The following is a 17,894-nucleotide window of genomic DNA, read 5'->3' as shown; positions in this document are numbered from 1 at the left end:
TCGCCTGCGATCTGGCCATCGTGGATTAGCTCTCTTCTCACGATCGCCGTATTACATCCGGTATCCCGTAATACCGACATTCCCTTGCCCTCGAGTGTTCCGACCTCCACCGGTAGTCCTTCGGGGAGAAACATTGGTCGCGTCATCATGACTGCGTTCGCAACGGGAATTCTGTTTTCATTTTTGAGCTCAAGGTAGCCATCACGAATGCTCTCCTCATTTGGCGCTTTTGGCCAGTGAGTACGCGGACGCTGTCTGTGGCCTATCATTTACCGCTGAGCGGCACGCATGTGCCTTGTGCCCCCTTCGCCCACACTTGAAGCAAGTAAGGTTGTGATTGTTACTGGTGTGGGTACGGCAGTGTGACGCCTGATGCCCAATGTGGTTGCAAAGGTAACAATCAGGCGCTGCTCATTGATTGACTCTTTTCTCGTCAGTTTCGGGCCTCCCGGCATCGTCTCGGTTGCCTTTCTTCGATCTGGAGAGATTCAGACTGCCTTGCGCTTCTCAAAACTGGTCATCGAGATCCAGCATCTCTCCCAACGATTTCGCCTTTCTTTCCTTCAGGTAAAGCGCCATATTTAATGACAGCCATGTAGGAACCTTTCCTTAATCCAGAGCTCCCTGAGTTCCTGAAACTCAGTCTTGGTACCTTAAAGCTCGATCCAGCGGTCAAAGTATAGTGGCGAAGACGCGCTGAGAACTGAGCTGCGACTTCGCCGTTCTTCCGGTTTGTAGAGTTGAATTTCTCCCGAAATCCATCCGCGGTGAACCGAAATCGCTTCGAAAGTGCTGTTTTTACCTTGGAATAATCGGCTACATCACCCGGTGGCTACCGCCCGTAAACACTCAGTGCTTCCCCACTTGGGCATGTAGCCAGCGCTGTAGACCATCGGCTCTGTGGCCACTTCTGATTCTTCGAAAGGCTTTCAAATCGTCTAAAATAAGTCTCTAAATCAACTTTCCTGTCGAAATTCGTCAGCCTCCTTCCAAGCCTTGCGCTCATCCTCCGTAGTCTTCCGGGCAAACGGCCGTTCTTCGCGCATCTGATCTTCCACGCATTTTCTGAGATCAGTGTTTGTCAGTCCCAGCTGGCTGCCCATCACTGTCAGCCTTTCCAAATCCATGCTTCTAGCTCCGAGAATACTTAAATGACCCAACCAGAAGCTCACCAAAAGAACCCGTTCATGCACGACGACTCTGCAATGCCTCAACACAGTACCTCAACACCGGAGCTACGTGCGCCGGTTAATTCGGCGTACGCGCGATACGCTTTCAAATCACGGCTGAGCTGATCACGCGCGCACCACCTTTTATTGTTGGTTGAAATTGGTACCTTTGTTCAACGCAGGAGAAACACCTACGAAATTCAAAGTTGCGCAGCTAGAAAAAAGGTGCGGTTTATGCAATGTTTTTTGTATTTTTTGTTTTCCAGTCTATTCTTAACTAGGTTCGCATTTGATGTCTCACGCAATCGAAGTCGGTGCCGGTAAGTGAAGTTTGTTCACGCCTTCAGATACCGCTCAGAAGACATTATTGCGCATACAAAGCCTCGAGTGAAGAAAGAAGAAAAAACGGCGCACGCTCACGAGCAAGGCCGTTCCCAACGGAGGCGCCGCCATAATTGCAATTGGTTCCTATTCACCGGACACAGAGGTCTCACTCTGCCTCCCCCGTCACTGCAGATATGGCCAACGTTGAAAGGGAGACTCACTCGACGAGGAAAAGTCGGCGCTCCGTCCACCGACCTTCGGCACCTCCGCCGATGCCACAGCAGAACCCCGAAGCTCCGCAGGAGGCTGGCAACACGGTCTCCGCTCCCGTCACAGCAGCCACCTCTACCGTGCTCACGTCACCACTGGACCACATCCTCATTTTCGGCCACGGCTGGTTCCAGAGGCTTGTTCTGTTCTGCAGCACGCTGGCCTTCTTCACTACGGTGCTGCAAGCAGCTGCGATCAACAGCCTGGCGCGCCCCGCGGACCACTGGTGCCGGCCGCCAGCAGAGTACGCCCATGTGCCAGCTGAGATATGGAGGAACACCAGCGTGCCACTCGAGGCTGACGGCGTGACTCGCCACAAGTGTCTTCGGTACGAACCACCGCTCCCTTCCGGGGAAGAACCCGGCGTTGAAGAAAGGAGTACTATTCCCTGCGACGCCGGTTGGGACTTCGAGGTAGATGCCGCCTCGATCATCAAAGAGTGGAACATCGTCTGTGAGCGTGATTGGATCATGACGGCCCTGATAGCTGCCTACATGCTCGGAGGTGTGATTGCTGCGCCTTTTTCGGGAATCGCAGCTGACAGGATCGGAAGGCGCCCCGTGCTGTGCATCTGGACGTTCCTGCTCATGTTCGCCGGCATAGGAGTGGCCTTCGCCAAGACCCTAATCGCCTTCGCCGCTCTCCGCGCCCTCTTGTCCGCCGCGGCCGCCGGCGTCGTCGTCACGTCCACCGTGGTGCTGTTCGAGGTGACCGACACGCAGCACCGGGCCCTCTTTTGCAGCGTCGCCGAAGCCGGCGGATCGCTTCTGGCCTCCGTCTACCAAGCTGTCGTGCTAGGCATGGTCTACGACTGGAAGGCCGTCCAGATCGTGTGCATGGTGCCAACCTGCTGTCTGATTCTTGGAGTGTACCTGATGGAGGAGTCGCCGTGCTGGCTCCTGGCTGTACTGAAGATGCGACGCGCAGAGAACGTGCTGTCGTGGGCGGCGCGCGTCAACAACGCCGACCCCAACGACTTCAAGCATCGGCTGTCTGCGCTGAGGGTCGAGCTCAAACGGCAGCAGGAACAGCAGCAGGACCCCGGCAGCTCTGACATTTTCTTGGGGCCTCAAGGTGCTCGCCTTTGGCTTATAAACACGGAAGTCAGTTATATCAACGCGATAGCGCTAAAGGCCCCGTTGCCAAGAAAATCAGGCGTCGGCGTTGTGGGCGTATAGGCATAGGGTGGCCCAGGTGGCCTCCTGCCGGAGAAGCAACCTAGGTGGGTCACGTAGGTCCCGCGACCTTTTGGCGTCATCACAACCTGCCCCCCCCCCCCCCCGGATTGTGAGCAAACTGACCACCGTGACAGGTGGCTTTTAAATCAACGCTTTATCGCGAGGGTTGCAGGGGAAGAGTCACTTGTGTCGCACAAGCCCCACCGGTGGCAACCCCTGCCATCGCAGGGCAGTGGTGCAGTCCTTAACCGCATTGCGGTCGAAGTGATGTGATGGCTCCCAGGTACCTATGAATGTAACGCTCAGTGTGACCAGTTCCACATATGTGGGTATTAACTTATTAACCCTATGGCGTCATATCCTTAAGGCGGAACTTAAGTATCCTCTCAAATTTTCCAATGATATTGCATTGCTACAAATCGCAGCACATGTTGCAGGGCGAAATCTCTTTCATGCCCCCCCCCCCAAAAAAAAAATTGCGCAGAAATAGTAAACAGAGCATTAAGAAACGATGACTTGGCAAGCGTTCATGCTAGTTTTAATAGTCAATTGGTTTATGGGGGTTTAACGTCCCCAAGCAACTCTGGCTATATATGGGGGACGCTGTAGTGAAGGGCTCCGGAAATGCATTGACATCGCACAATACACGAATTTCTGGGATTACAACTCCATCAAAATTCGAGCACTGCGGCCGGTATCGAACCCGCACTTTAAGGCCAACAGCCGAGCGCGATAAGCACTGAGACACCGCGGCGGCTTTGTGACACCCAACTTGATTCAGGTCAATGTGTGAGCTTGAATAAGATGCTACGGCGCATATTAATGCGATAAAATTAAAAGCTCATCGGGGGAAAAAAATGTGTCACCGGCCGTAAAATTTACCCAATGGCTGGAAGGAGCTGACATCATCGCAACAGATAATTCCCATTGGCTTGAGGGAAGTGATGTTGTCAGACCTGATGTGACGTCATTTCCGACAAAGCCACCAATGGCTTATAATGCTGTCGACACTTCAGGTAATGAGGTGTCCCTGTGAATTTTTTCTGCACCCTTTTGCATAATCCTATGTGCAAACTAGATCGTGAATCCATATAGACCTTTTCACGAGGGCGCTCCCGATGATCTGGTGTCGAGGGTATGTGTCAGAGTTGCCTGTTTGGTCTGGACTGTGAGCTTGCGTTGCGCTAGCATCGTGGAGTGTTCGGTGTCGTTCGATGCCTGTTTGGTCTGGACTGTGAGCTTGCGTTGCGCTAGCATCTTGGAGTGTTCGGTGTCGTTCGATGCTTCCATTTATTCGTATCGCGAATTAATTACGCACATAAATAATGGCATATGTCCATCAAAAGTCTACAGGCCAGCAGTGGGCTGTTTATGGGTGCACGAGCAACCAGCGGAAAAGAACGATTTTGGTGACGATAGCGTGTCCACAACACAGCACTCCACGAGAGGATTGCCGACGTAATATGTTCCCGCGGCACCGGTTTCCTGCGTCGCCTGATTTACGAAGACAGTGGGTAGCTGCTGTCAAAAGGAAAGATTTTAGTCCCCGTGGTCGCTAGTTTGCTCGCGACATTTCGTCGGCAGAACGAATGACCAGAACGCTGTACCCGCGCTGCACTTGGGCTACCAGAGAAAAGTGAGTTCCCGTTCTGGTTGTTAAAACCGCGCAAGATCATTTTGCTTACCCTTCTCATTCTCTGTAGGTGGCTTTGGGACGGCCTCGTCTGGTGAGGCAGGAACACATCCCCCCTGCTAAGAAGGTACTTAATCGCGACATTCCATTGGTCGCTGTAATGACTTTTTCGGATTGTCTTTCAGATCAAGCGCAAGCCCTGTGACGATAGCACAGGCGCTTCTGATGGCGGACCCTTAGATTCTGGAACTGATTCTTTGGCACACAAGGTCAGTCTGGGCCTAACATTTCGGTACTTGGAGACATTTGGACGCGAAAAAAGTTTGTCAGCTGCAGATTGCGCGGTCGTTCATTAACGGCACAAGAGACAGGACGCTGGCAAGTCCTTTTCAGCGGCTTTTGAGTCAGTAGTCTCAAAGAAGCGACGCCCCATCTCCCGTCGGCATAAGAGAACAACTAGATTTTCTTACAGTGAGAGTTCCGAGTAAATAAATGCATGACAGCTTTCATAAATGACTACAGTACTCGGGGAGAATAGCAGATGAGATAACGTTCTCCCCTTAGCAAATAAATTGAAATTAATATATCGTACTTCAAGAGGGGCACACTCAGGAGATCCATTTCACATCAAAAATTACTAGATATTTTCAGCCACTGTGTGGCAGAAGCAGGTATCCATCCAGGGACTTATCACAGTGAGCACTGACAGATAACATCACTCTTGTAGCAAGTTCTGTTCACTAAGACTGAGAAAATAAGTTCATAAATGCACTAATGCTTGTGAAAATTGTCTGTTATTATTGTCACTTATGTGCCAGCAGTAATCTAGATTACAGTAGACTAAAAATTATTGCTGCTCATGTGCTTACGTTGTTTCAAATTATGTTGGGATGTGGCAACAGGCAATTTCGGCTTTCCCAGAAGAGTGAGAATCTCATTCCTGATCATTAGGTGAGTGTGCATGGGAGCAAGCAGCGTAAGAACACAGGGCCACTAAAAACAGAACACACATACAGTGCAGTTTTCTAGAACTAGAGCCCACTAGTGGAGGCAATTGGGCTTGTTCATTTTGTTTCATGTAATAAAGAGCTCGTGAACACAGAGGGGACTGCCACTGCACAGTGCTCTGTGGCGTCTGGATTTTTTTGTTGCGTCGCATGCTTTTGTGGTGTTTTGCGTGGTGCACGCACTCGTTTCGGTTGTCTTGCGGTGTAGCAAAGTATTCCTGTCGTTCTAGCATGCCGAGCTGTTTGGCTATGTGGCATTTTTCATGGAGGCAGCACACGAGAGAGAACAAGCACACAGCCAAAAACACACACTTCCACTGTTAATTTACCGCAAATCTTTTTTTTTGTATTTCAATGCTAGAGGAGTCTAACACCAGTGGAAATTATATCTGCTAGCTCACAAGAGCATGCTGTGGCTTTTTTGTTTTGTCTCTGATTAAAGTGGTGCCTACCATAGTGTGGGGAGCATTTTGAAAACACACCTTACAGTTAATGAAACTGTAGTACGCCGGGATGATTGACTACGTGATATGTGCAATGCTGGAGCCACCTGAGACAGCAAAAGCAGACAGTCAACACTTTCAAGACTCACTCTTCTGCCGTGAGTAACCGCAAAGCTTTTTTCAATTCTACAGGGGCCTGTACCGCTAGTATATGGCATATCTACTAGCTGCCGGGAAACGAGAGCATGCTATGGCTTTTTTATTTTCATTGGACAAAGCAGTGAGCTATGGAGAAGGAAAATGAAGGCAGAGTGGGTCAGGGATCAAACGCAGGTCAATTACATGCTAGTCGAAATCAAGACGAAATGGATTTGGCCAAGGAGAGCAATGCGAAGGCAAGATAACCGCTGGCCCTTAAGAGTAACAGAATGGATTCGAAGAGAAGGCAAGCGTAGCAGGGGGCGGCAAAAAGTTGGGTGGACGGATGAGATTAAGAAGTTTTCGGGGATATTGTGGCTGCTGCTGGCACAGGAACGGGTTAGAGAGACATGGGAGGGGCCTTTGCCCTGCAGTGGATGCAGTCAGACTGATGATAAAAGTGGTGCCTACCATAAAGTGTGGAGCATTTTGTAAACACGCCTTACTGTTAATGAAAGGGTAGTACACTGAGCTGACTGCCTATGTGGAATTTTTCATGCAGGAACCAGCTGGGGCAGCGCAAGCAGACAGCTAGCAGTTTCAAGACGCAGACACTTCCACCGTGAGTAACTTCAACACTTTTTATTGTCTTTTAATGGTACAGAGACCTGTAACACTCGTGAATACCATATCCTGTAGCTGATGAGAGACGAGAGCAAATTTTTATTCTCAGTAGTAGTAGTCTTGCCTCTCATTAAAGAGACGCCTTGCTCACAGTGTGGAACAATTTGAAAACACCTTACAATTGATAAAACCATAATATGGAGAGCTGACTGACTATGTGGCACTTTTCATGCAGCAACCGCCCAAAGAAGCACAAGCAGATAGCCAACACTTTCAGAGCACAGACACTTCCACTCTGGGTAACCACAAATCTTTGTGTTCTCTCGAAATGCTACAGGTGTCCTTACCATTGGTGGACATCATGCGTGCCAGCTGCCAATGGGACAAAGACGAGAACATGCTATGACTTTTAAGTTTTATTCTCAGTAACAGTAGTTTTGCCTGTCGTAAAAACAGCGCCTACCTGGCATTGTGGGACAATTTGAAAACACCTTACAATTAATGAAACTGTAGTATGCAGATCTGAGCGACTGTGACATTTTTCATGCAAGGACCACCTGAGGAAACTCAAGCAGATAGTCAATGCTTTAAAGACACTTTCATTGTGAGTAACCACAAATCTTTGTGTGTGTTCTTTTTAAGTGCTGCAGATGTCTGTACCATTGGCGGACATCATGTGTGCTAGCTGACAATGTGCCAAAGGCGAGAGCAGGCTATGGATATTTTATTCTGACAGTAGTGTTGTCTCTTGTAAAAGAGGTGCTTACCAGAGATTTTAGAGCATTTTTCAACAAATGTTACGCTAATAAATGAAGCCTTCCAGCTGAGCTTGTTGGCTATGTGGTATTTTTTACATAGGTACTACCCGAGGGAGCAGAAGAAAACTGTCAACAGTTTTGAGACGCACACTTCCCCAGCAAGTGTCAACAAAGTGTTTGTTGACTCTTAATTGCAGCTACAATATATCTCCCATTAGTTCTCCTACCCACTCTACTCTCTTCCTCTCTCTTAATACCACGCTTTTTTTCATTGCATAGCTCATTGATCAGTCTTGTTAGTACACCTGGTGGACACCTACAGCAGCTGTTATTGGATATGCGGGCTTTATCCCGACAAACGATACTTTTCCCTCTGATGAAATTGGTGTGTACCGTAGAGCATCAAACATTCTAAGATCATGCCTTACAAAAACACGAAGCCCTGGTATGCTGAGCTTGTTGACTATTTGATGTTATTCGTGCAGGTGCCAACCCAGGCAGCACGAGCGGATGATGGACAGTTTCGAAACGAAGACACTGTAACAGTGAGTGACCACAAATCATTTTATTGCCTTGCAGTGGCTTCAGGGACCACTATCACCGGTGGAAACCTGTAATAGCTGTTAGCAGTTGACATAACTGAGATGATGGCGTGTTACGGAGTTCTAATTCTCCGTGACAGCATTCTTGTTTCAGATAGTAGTGTCTGCCATAGAGTGTGAAACATTTCGAGAACACTCCAGCCTCCAGCTAGGGTTTGAATGAAAGAATGCTTTCCAAGAAAGAACAAGTAAGGCCATAAAATCTCAGACATCATCATTACCAGCCACATAACTAGGTCCACTGTAGAACATTTTTTTCCCATTGACCTCCAATTAACCTGATCTGCACCAGCTGTGGCCACCTTATCCCTGCAAATTTCCTCTCGTCCTCCCACCCGTCTCTGCTACCCACTGCTACGCTTGTCTTCTCTTGGAACTCACGCTGTTACATGAAAAGACCAGTGGCTATCTTTGCTTCCCATTACCCTTCCATGCTCATTTTCTTCTCCATTGCAGCTGCAATATATTTCATGTTTGTTCTCCTAACCACTCTACTCTCTTCCTGTCTCTCCATTCCGTAGCTCGCTGCTCTGTTTTCAGTTTCTACGATTCTGCCGCTCACATTAGGTGAATATTGGCGAGATGCAATTATTAAATACTTTCCTTATGAAGCATACTCGAAGCCTAGCAGAGATTCCTGCATTAGCTTTACAGTACAGTAAACAGGTATAAGTAATCAGGTAGCTGCTTGACTTGTTAGGGTAACTAAGGGCATGAGATGTTTTAATCGCAATCATGTCATTATGCAGCAAGCACGCAAGTGTGATGACTACTAGTGGAGCCTGGAATGTGTGCAGTTATCACTGATTAAAATGTCCGTGCTATAATGCCTAAGTGGATGACGTGAAGCATTTAGTAACAGTATGCAAAGAGTCCAGCAGTGTACACTCTGGTTTAATGGCGGTAGGACATTTTGAGGACAGTCGCAATGAACAATGAGTTACTTTTTTGGCAGGCGTTCCTTGTAGTAATTACGGTCTCAGGACATCTATTTCCGAGCTAAATGTAGACAGCAGTCCTAACATTAACGCCCTAAGTACAAAGGGTGAAATAACTGTAGAGCATACTCAGCCTGCAAAATTTGTACAGTTCATTTGGACACCTGTTATTCCACTCTATCATTGTGACCTCTAAACATGACTGTATTCCTTCAACAGGTCTCGGGAAAAGACAAGTCAACGCAGTGGGAAGAAATTTGCCACAATGACCATACCTATTCTAAATGTGGGCTGCAATACATTTTTGGAAAGCAGCAACGCTTGTCGTCAAACTTGACAGAAGAGGACTGTCAATTTTATACAGGGCTATCTAAGCCAGTCTTTGACAGCTTAGTGAAAGCTGTAACAATCGAAAGCAAAAAGACCTTCTTAAAATCTCAGTCGAGGACCAGCTGCTTCTGAACCTAATGAGAATGCGTCTTGGTCTGCTTTACGGACACTTGTCTAGGATATTTGGCATATCCATTTCATATGTATACAAGCTATTCATGTACACGTTGTCTGTGTTGCAGATTATGAAAAAAAGTTGTGGTGTGGCTGCCGCGATCAATTATCAGAAACAGCATGCCAGAATCTTTTACTCGGAACGGTTATGCGAAAACAAACTGTATCATAGACTGCTCGGAGGTCTTCCTTCCGAGGCCAAAGCAGCTACTTGCTAGAGCTCGAACTTACAGCAGCTTCAAAGCGCATAACACTGTGAAGTTCCTAACTGCCATTGCACCAAATGGCTATATTGCCACGGACCTGGCTCGAGCTACCTGCGCGCTAAGCCGTGACGAGGACGAAGTGGTCGCGTTCGCGTGAGGCGCGCCTCACGCGAACGCGACCACTTCGTCCTCGTCACGGCTTAGCGCGCAGGTAGCTCGAGCCAGGTCCGTGGCATTAACCAGATGTCACAGGCCAGACGGAGAACAGTCGTAGACGTAGAGGGGGACCGCAGAACGGCCGAGGTTTTTAATCGCCCAGAACAGAGCCAGCTCGAGCGCGCCTCACGCGAACGCGACCACTTCGTCCTCGTCACGGCTTAGCGCGCAGGTAGCTCGAGCCAGGTCCGTGGCAATATGATGTCTGTGTCGTGTGCATATCGTGGGGAGCTTCCGACCAATTTATAATGATGACTGGCGTAGAAGATCTTGTAGGCCCAGGTGATGAAGTAATGGCCAACCGAGGTTTTGTGCTGAGCACAAATCTTGACATTCAAGGCGTCAAACTCAATGTGCCTTCGTTCACAAGAGCTAAGCGACAAAGCAGACTTTGTGGGCAAAACTTCATTGCATACCATATGTGCGTACCTTATGTTCGTACATGCCATATGTTCGCAACGCCTCCACATTTTTTGCTATCATCTGCAGTGACGTTGGCATTTGAAATGTTTGAAATTGTCGAAATTTTTAATGCTTTTTTCCCGGTTGGTGCACTTTTGCGCTTACTTTTGTTCTTTTCGTGCCTAATACGTACACTGTAGTATTCTTCATTCCTGTTATGCCTAATCTTTTTCTTTAAACCTATAATTATAATAGATGTTTTTATTGCTTGCTTTTTTTACTTACTCTCTGGTGCTTAATTATTTTTTCCACGTCGTACCTAGCCTGTTTATTGTTCCTGCGCTTGTTATTGATGTTCCTTATACATGTTTTTCAACTCACCCCCCCCCCTAATGTAATACCCTCAAAAAAGGGCCTTTAGGAATATGCTGAATAAATAAATAACTAAATACATAAATAAACCCGCTGTTTCTTTACAGGAAAGTCCTAGCTCAGTGAGAGTGAAGCAACTCAAACGAGGAGAATTGCGTCTCTGCGCATCACGTCGAAAGGGCCATAAACAGAATGAAGACATTTAGAATAATCTAGCAATCCCTGCCAATACGGTCAAAGAAAGCCATAAGTGACATAATTTTTGTCTGTGGTGGCATCTACAATTTAAAAAGTCCTCTGATTGCCAGAAGTATCGAAGGAAGGGATAAATGAGTGGCCACTCAACATTGCAGTGTATCAGACTGTCATTTTGGCAATAAAATTGATTACACTGTTATGTGACAAAATTCTTCAAAGTGGGCTGGCAAGGCGAATTTTCCAACTCTGGAAAATTCAATGCTGCTAGCATCACAGCTCACACACTTTCATGTACTCCTTACACAATTTGAGTTTGCCCTGTGCATGCTGCGTTTCCATATCTGGCAACAGCTCACAAAATTATAACTTTTGTAGTCTTGGTACTTTACCACCTACAAAAGTTCTTTCAAAAGGCACCTTTAGAAGTGCGTCACTTTTTATAGACCAGACGTAAAAGTAGCACAACTTGTGCACAGTACAATACATTTGGAATTGCACTTGGCCTTAATGTCCGTTAGGGCCGTTCTCTGAAAATAGGCATTTGTCTCCGACCGCGTCCTTATTAGGTCTACTGCATCCATAACATATGGGCATTTCACTTCTAAAGTGCATCACCTGCCTGCAAAACATCAGGTGAAGCAGACAACCAAGACACTGTAGTATGTATTACAATGCCACTACGTGTCACATTCAGCCCAGTTCTTTTGGAAAACAGCTCACGGGCAACAGGCTCATATTTATGGCCATGCTTTGTTGCAGCATTCTCAGAAAATCTGGGCAACAGCAAGGCTTGCACTATAGCTTTGCATGACGTTGTGCTCTTCTTGGCCGTTCTTTTTACATTTGATTTCGTTAGTCTCAATAAGCGAGCATCTTTCCAAAACGGGCTGTCCTGCTCTCTCGTATTTTCCTCGAGGGATGCAGCAGCTCTTGGAGAAAGAACTATGAACTTTGAGTAGGAATTGCTGCACCGGCTACGGCTCTCGGGGAGTGCATTGATGTCGTCGCGGGCGCAGTGCTGCAAGCTATTTTGGTTTTCAGATATTGGTGCAGCCTGGCGGGGTGCAGCTGTAAACGCTGCGCGCAGCAGTGTTCCTGAAAGCGAATGTAAAAAAACCTCCGTAGAGTGAATGTAGTACTTATTATGCATAGTGCAAGCGCCTCTTTGGAGCAGAAAGCCGGTGTCTGGTGATCGGTGTCACACCTTGTCTATGCGTGTCTTGCTCCATCTGTGCTAGCGATCATGCTGTATCTAGTTATGTTAAACTACTCTTATGATACATGTATCATAAGGCTTGAGTAATTATGAGTCATTAATGAGTGGGTGGTCTTTGGTATCAGGGGCACCGTGTTGTGTGTGGCAACTGTGTGCGTGAGTCATATGTCCAGTCATGACGAAAAACGTGATTAGTGCAGTCATGATTACCTCATAATTAACAGAGTAATCAATTAATTACAGTGATAATGCATATTATGTCAAGCTGACGCCATGTAGTGTACTGATTGCTTGACATGTGGCGTCTCATGTGGCATGATGTGTGGTGCTCACAACGAGGTTCTTGCATCTCATTGTCCCAGCTAACGGTAATTTGGTGTCCTCCATGTTTTTAGCTTTGTACATGGTTAGCGCTGGTGCTCAGTTTCAAAACAGATGTGAGCTTTAGGAACCAAGAAGCCAATCTCGGCATCCAGTGTCATCACCAATGTAGCACTGCTACTTGCAGAAGACTGCCATTGATTTCTCACAGCAAAACACGCTTCGTAAGATCACAGCGGTGTTATTAGCCAGTTAAGCCACTTGTCAACAATCAGGCTATCCTTGCGCACTGCGCAGCACCTTTTCTAACCTTTAGTTACGGTTCTGTAATCACTGGTGCAGTTTCGTAGATTCCACGAAGCCTACCTGGTATGTTGAATAGCTTAGGGTAACCAGAGTCTTCATGAAGCCTCTTGATTGCAGCTTGCGAAAGCGGCAGTTGCACATTTTGTACTGGGAGCTGTACGATATGGTCAAGAGTCCTTTTTTGAAGCCCGAGGTTAATTCCCTCAATTTCAGATAGGTGGACATTACGTGTTGTGCCTTTGTTCCATTTTGCGATTTCATCGGTACAAGTCTTTCCAGTCAGGCCATGGGAAACAGCAAAGTCTGCTTTCCAGAGTACAGCACTTACATGGCTACAAACTCTCGCTTACCAAGCCATGCCGGTACAGCAGCCTGCACACAATCCTTAATCTTCATTCCTTGCAGAAACCCACACACGATGAGGCTTGCTCTTTACGTTTGTGAAGGCGTGACATCTGCCTTCAAAAGCACAATATCTTCGTTCACATTATGCAAAAGAACTTTGCCGACCCAGCCTGACTGTAGATAGTTGTACGATTCCAGAGACTTGTAGCATGGTACTTCTTGCAGGCCGCAGGCCTTTGAATGCATTAAATAATATATTATATCTGGTCTCAAATTCAAGCCAGTCCCGCATGTCCTCAGTCCATTCTTTCATCTCATCTGGATGGGCATAAACAAGGTATCCTGCAAAGAAAGAATTGGGTCAGTCACCCTCCATGTTTGCATCACATAAGATGCAAAAAAATGCCACTTTTTCACATGCCCGTTTATGCTCCTGAAGATTTCCCTGCAATTATTTTTCGCTAAGTGCCTCTGCTTCAAATCAGCGTCAGAAATAACATGCCAGTGAAAAGGCACTTACAACTTAAGCCTAACTAATACATGTATGCACCACTTCAGTCCGGCAAAGCAGTCTCGGCGATCACACGCGCCATACGCGGTCCAGGAAATAAAACTCATTCCTAGATCTAGCACCTGAGCGCGTAGGCTCGCTGCAGGTACCGCGTTGCTCGAGCGCCACGCTCTTGCTACATTTCGTTATGAGCACCCTGCACTGCACCAGATGTAATAAACCTTGCATAACTGGGCTGCTGAGTTGCATCGGAAGCGCATGGAGGAACCACCACATATCTACCAACCGCTGTCTCACGTCAGGTGGCCGAAGGCGCCTAGCTCTATGCGGCTCAAGGTTGTTTTGGGCTAGTTCGTTCTAAGCGATAACGCTAATCGGACTACGACGACACGAGATACACAGGACAGGCGCTGTGTCGTATTCGTCCGTCTAGCGATCTAGTTCTCTAGCCTGACAGCTACATACGCGCCTGCTTTCTCTAAAATCAGGTAACCCTCAACCGCGGAACTTAATGATCAGATTCAATCTACGACTACATTCATAATACGCAGCAATGGCAATAAAAATACCGCTGATTAGCACGCCACGTTTCGACGAAGGAGTCGCAGCCGACACCACCACCGGCTCTGACGATAGACGTCACCCGTGCCGGGCAATGGTGAAGATTATCTGATGGTAGCTAAAATCAAGACAAGAGTAAAATTTCAAAGGTCATGGCTAGGTGGCTTGAACCACCGCCCGATTTAAAGAGTTCAGCACCTACCCACCCACCCACCCACCCGCCCATCCATTATTCCACCCACCCATCCACTTACAATCCATCCATCCATCCATCCATCCGTCCGTCCGTCCGTCCGTCCATCCATCCATCCATCCATCCATCCATCCATCCATCCATCCATCCATCCATCCATCCATCCATCCATCCATCCGTCCGTCCGTCCATCCGTCCGTTCGTCCGTCCGTCAGCGCTGCTCAAACGTCGTTTTGTGAAAAGGTCTATAGGACTGCCTTAAGCAAGTCAGATTTGGTCATGGGCAGGGGATAAAGCTCACATTCACATGAAGAAGGTGATTTGAAGCGGTGCTTGATCATATTGTTCTCTGGAACCCTGGTGGTCACCAGAAATCATACACAGAATGCTTTTGTGAAGAGGCGTTTGAATGTGGAACGGACACACATTGTTATAGGGTACAACGCCCCAAAGTGGCTCATGCTACGAGGCACTCGTGAGGACATGAGATAGCGCTAAAAGCAGAACGCAAGTTGAAAGGGTTAGAACGAACGCTTTCGTCAGTCATTCATACTTGTGGGTGGTTTCGTAACGATTTCCTATCTTTATTTACTTCAGTTCATTTTTATAAAATACCCTTATTCAGGGGTATTACAAGACAAGTTTCTCGGCAAGCTTGTACAACCTTTGTCAAAAAGTAGAGCATAGAGGGGTTTGCTTCTAAGCGTAAACTCCGGCAGCATCCGTGCAAGTCCTAAGCTTCAGAGAGGGGAGAATTAGAGTTCATTTAGCTACAAGAGATTTCGAACGCTCTCAATGCATAACAAGCTACACGGCGTGGTTAATTCTGATGAAACGGAAGTCAAGCGACGAGTAAATTAACTCCTGGCAAGGCAGCTTTAAGGAAATGGTATTCTCGTCTCATGAGTACAGAGTACCGAAGGCGTATAAACGCTTTAGAAGCCTCGCGATCCTCGTGGGTTGTCTGCGGACCCCCAAAACCATCCTTTCGAGCGACACTCCATAATTTTTTAACACGCGCTTGTTAATCGCAGACGTGCGCGTGACCGAACTTGTGCGGAACCAGTCCCTGCGCCACCGGTCCTTGCTCATCTTCGGGTGCTGGTTCGTCGCGTTCGCCATCTACTACAAACTCCTTACGGGCCATGTCATGCGCTCCAACCACGGGGCACGGCTCGCGCTCCTCCTGCTCAAGCTGCCCGGGACCATCGTGAATGTGATCATCATCAAGTACGCCGGGCGGCGCAGGACGCTCAGCCTCAGCATGATCACCATGGCCCCCGTGGCCGGAGCACTGGCCATTGGGCACACGGTTCGCGCTCCCGGCTACTTCTTGGCAGCCTTGGTCGTGGTGTGGATGCTGGTGTTCGACCTCTTCGCCGTCACCCTGTTCATCCTGACGGCCGAGCTGTACCCGACGGTGGTCCGCGGGGCGGGGCTGGCCTTCAGCTACACGTGCGGGCGCGTGGGCGCCTTCATAGCACCCTTCCTCAACGAGATTCATTCGTCCGACATGAAGGGCTTGATGTACGCCGTGGCGGCCGCGCTGTTGCTCTTCTTCGGAGTGATGGCGCTGGCGCTGCCGGAGACGACGGAACTGCAGCCGGCCAACACGATGCACGACTTCGCGGCCGAAAAGTGGCAGCTGCAGTCTCCCCTGAGGGTCGCTCGAAAAGGCAGCAAGCGCAAGCGAGCCAAGGGCGGCCAATCGACATCCAGAGAGCAGCCGAATAGGACCGGAAGTGAAGAACAAGATGCGCGGTGATTTGGGGTGGGGGAGGGGGGCGGCAGTAATCATTTATGTTTCTGGAGCGCATACGCCATCCTCTCGGTTTTTTATTTCATCATCGACTGTTTACTTGGAGTTCATTTTCCCTCTAGACTCTGTGCTCATTAAGAGAGTATATAAATTTTGTACCCTGGATACGCGTAGAAGTGCGCAAGGGACACTGGCAGACACTACAAAGGAATCGTTGTAAAATGATATTTTATTGATCCGTAGCGCACAAAGCGCTGGATTCGCAAGAACTCTGGTGTACGGAAGCGTTCAGCGATTTTCCAGCTCTGATGGTGTCCAAGAAATTCTGCAACAATTGTTCTAGCACGTAACCAAGTTCGACTGCGTCCACCACCGGCGGAAAGTTCACGTGCGGGTAACCGAGTGATGGGCACAGTGTACCGGATGGCGAAACTGTCCAACTTCCCGCCAGCCTTGCGCTAGAGACGCGGAGTGCGTGGTGCGTATTGAACATTTTTTAAAGTTACGAGCCCAATATCTATAGCTTAGGGCAAAACATGGTGTAGCTGTAGCATTAGTTGGTCTATAAGCTAAATTAAATCCGCAACTATGCTCTTATGTTCTTTTCTCTATATATACACCCCGGTAGCGGCGACAAGGTGCAACCATTTCACAATTGAATACTCTCCTCCTATTTACGCGTCTTCTGTATTAGCGATCCCTAATTGGTCCTTTCACCAGCGTTACCCTGATATTATGACGCCCTTTAAATGGGGCCCGTTGCCAGCGCCATTTTGCCTATATTAACTCAAGAGCCATGTCAAGACCGAAGCAGCAGATTCTCCTCTAAGAACGCTCTCCAGTCAATGGCGTCGACCGATCGACTCCTTTGGCTGGAGGGCTGCCTCTGAGGAGCATTCGCCGCTTCGTTGAGTTGTATTAGTCGAATTCAACTCGAGAACGAAGCGGCTTTGTTTGATTTATGGTGTTTAATGTCCCAAAGTGACTCAGGCTATGAGGGGCGCCATAGTTAAGGGCTCCAGATCATTTTGGCTACCTGGGGTTCTCTGGCATGCACTGATATCACCTAATAAACGAGTCTCTAGCATTTCGTATCTATCTAAATTAGACCGCCGCGGCTGGGATCGAACCTGCGTCCTTTAGGTCAACAGCCGAGCACTTCCACTGAGCCATTGCGGCGGCGTGTCCGACTACAGCAACTTAAAGTAGCTGTTTCACTTCTTTTGTACTCCCCCTTCTTGTTTTTTTTTTTTTACTAGAATCCTATTCATTTCTCGTAGTACCGCATTTTGAAAGGATTTCTGTGACTGTTCGCGTAATGTTTTCCAGTTTGCTTTTACACCACCAGTATACCTAGTCTTCTCTCGAGAGCCGATGTGTTAATTTTGCTTTGTCAATTCGTGATGATCGCCATCTGCAGGCGCCTATGGGCACCGCGCCCATCAGTGCGCGGGAATAGCTGTTGGTTCTGCCTGTGAGCGAAAGTCAGGACTGCGCCCTGTGATACGCCGGCAGAGGGTGAACAGCTAATAAAAGAAAGGGCGGAGGTCTTCAGCGTAGCGAGATTGGCTGACCGTTCACTAATGCGTTCTCTGAGCTGCTTTAGCAGGGTGCGTGCTGGAACGAGGTCCTGTTGGAAATGTCTTTATTTGCTTAGCTCTTGTTCACTTGTCCTATTTATCTGCTCTATGCACCGTTGT

At 48.1% G+C, this 17,894-nt stretch overlaps 1 protein-coding gene across 1 annotated transcript; it reads left to right on the top strand.

Moving 5' to 3' along the window:
* The first annotated feature begins 1,619 nt into the window (after window positions 1–1,619).
* LOC144121670 (solute carrier family 22 member 7-like) lies at window positions 1,620–16,271 on the top strand. The gene is made up of 2 exons (XM_077655005.1): window positions 1,620–2,837; window positions 15,470–16,271. The coding sequence occupies exons 1-2, from the start codon at window positions 1,688–1,690 to the stop codon at window positions 16,198–16,200; spliced, it is 1,881 nt and encodes a 626-aa protein (XP_077511131.1). The 5' UTR covers window positions 1,620–1,687; the 3' UTR covers window positions 16,201–16,271.
* The last annotated feature ends 1,623 nt before the right edge of the window (window positions 16,272–17,894 follow it).

Source organism: Amblyomma americanum, chromosome 2 (assembly GCF_052857255.1).
Source record: "Amblyomma americanum isolate KBUSLIRL-KWMA chromosome 2, ASM5285725v1, whole genome shotgun sequence".
In the NCBI taxonomy this organism is placed as follows: Eukaryota; Metazoa; Arthropoda; class Arachnida; order Ixodida; family Ixodidae; genus Amblyomma; species Amblyomma americanum.
The sequence above is the reverse complement of the archived record's forward strand: the minus strand, read 5'-3'. Positions and strand labels throughout refer to the sequence as shown.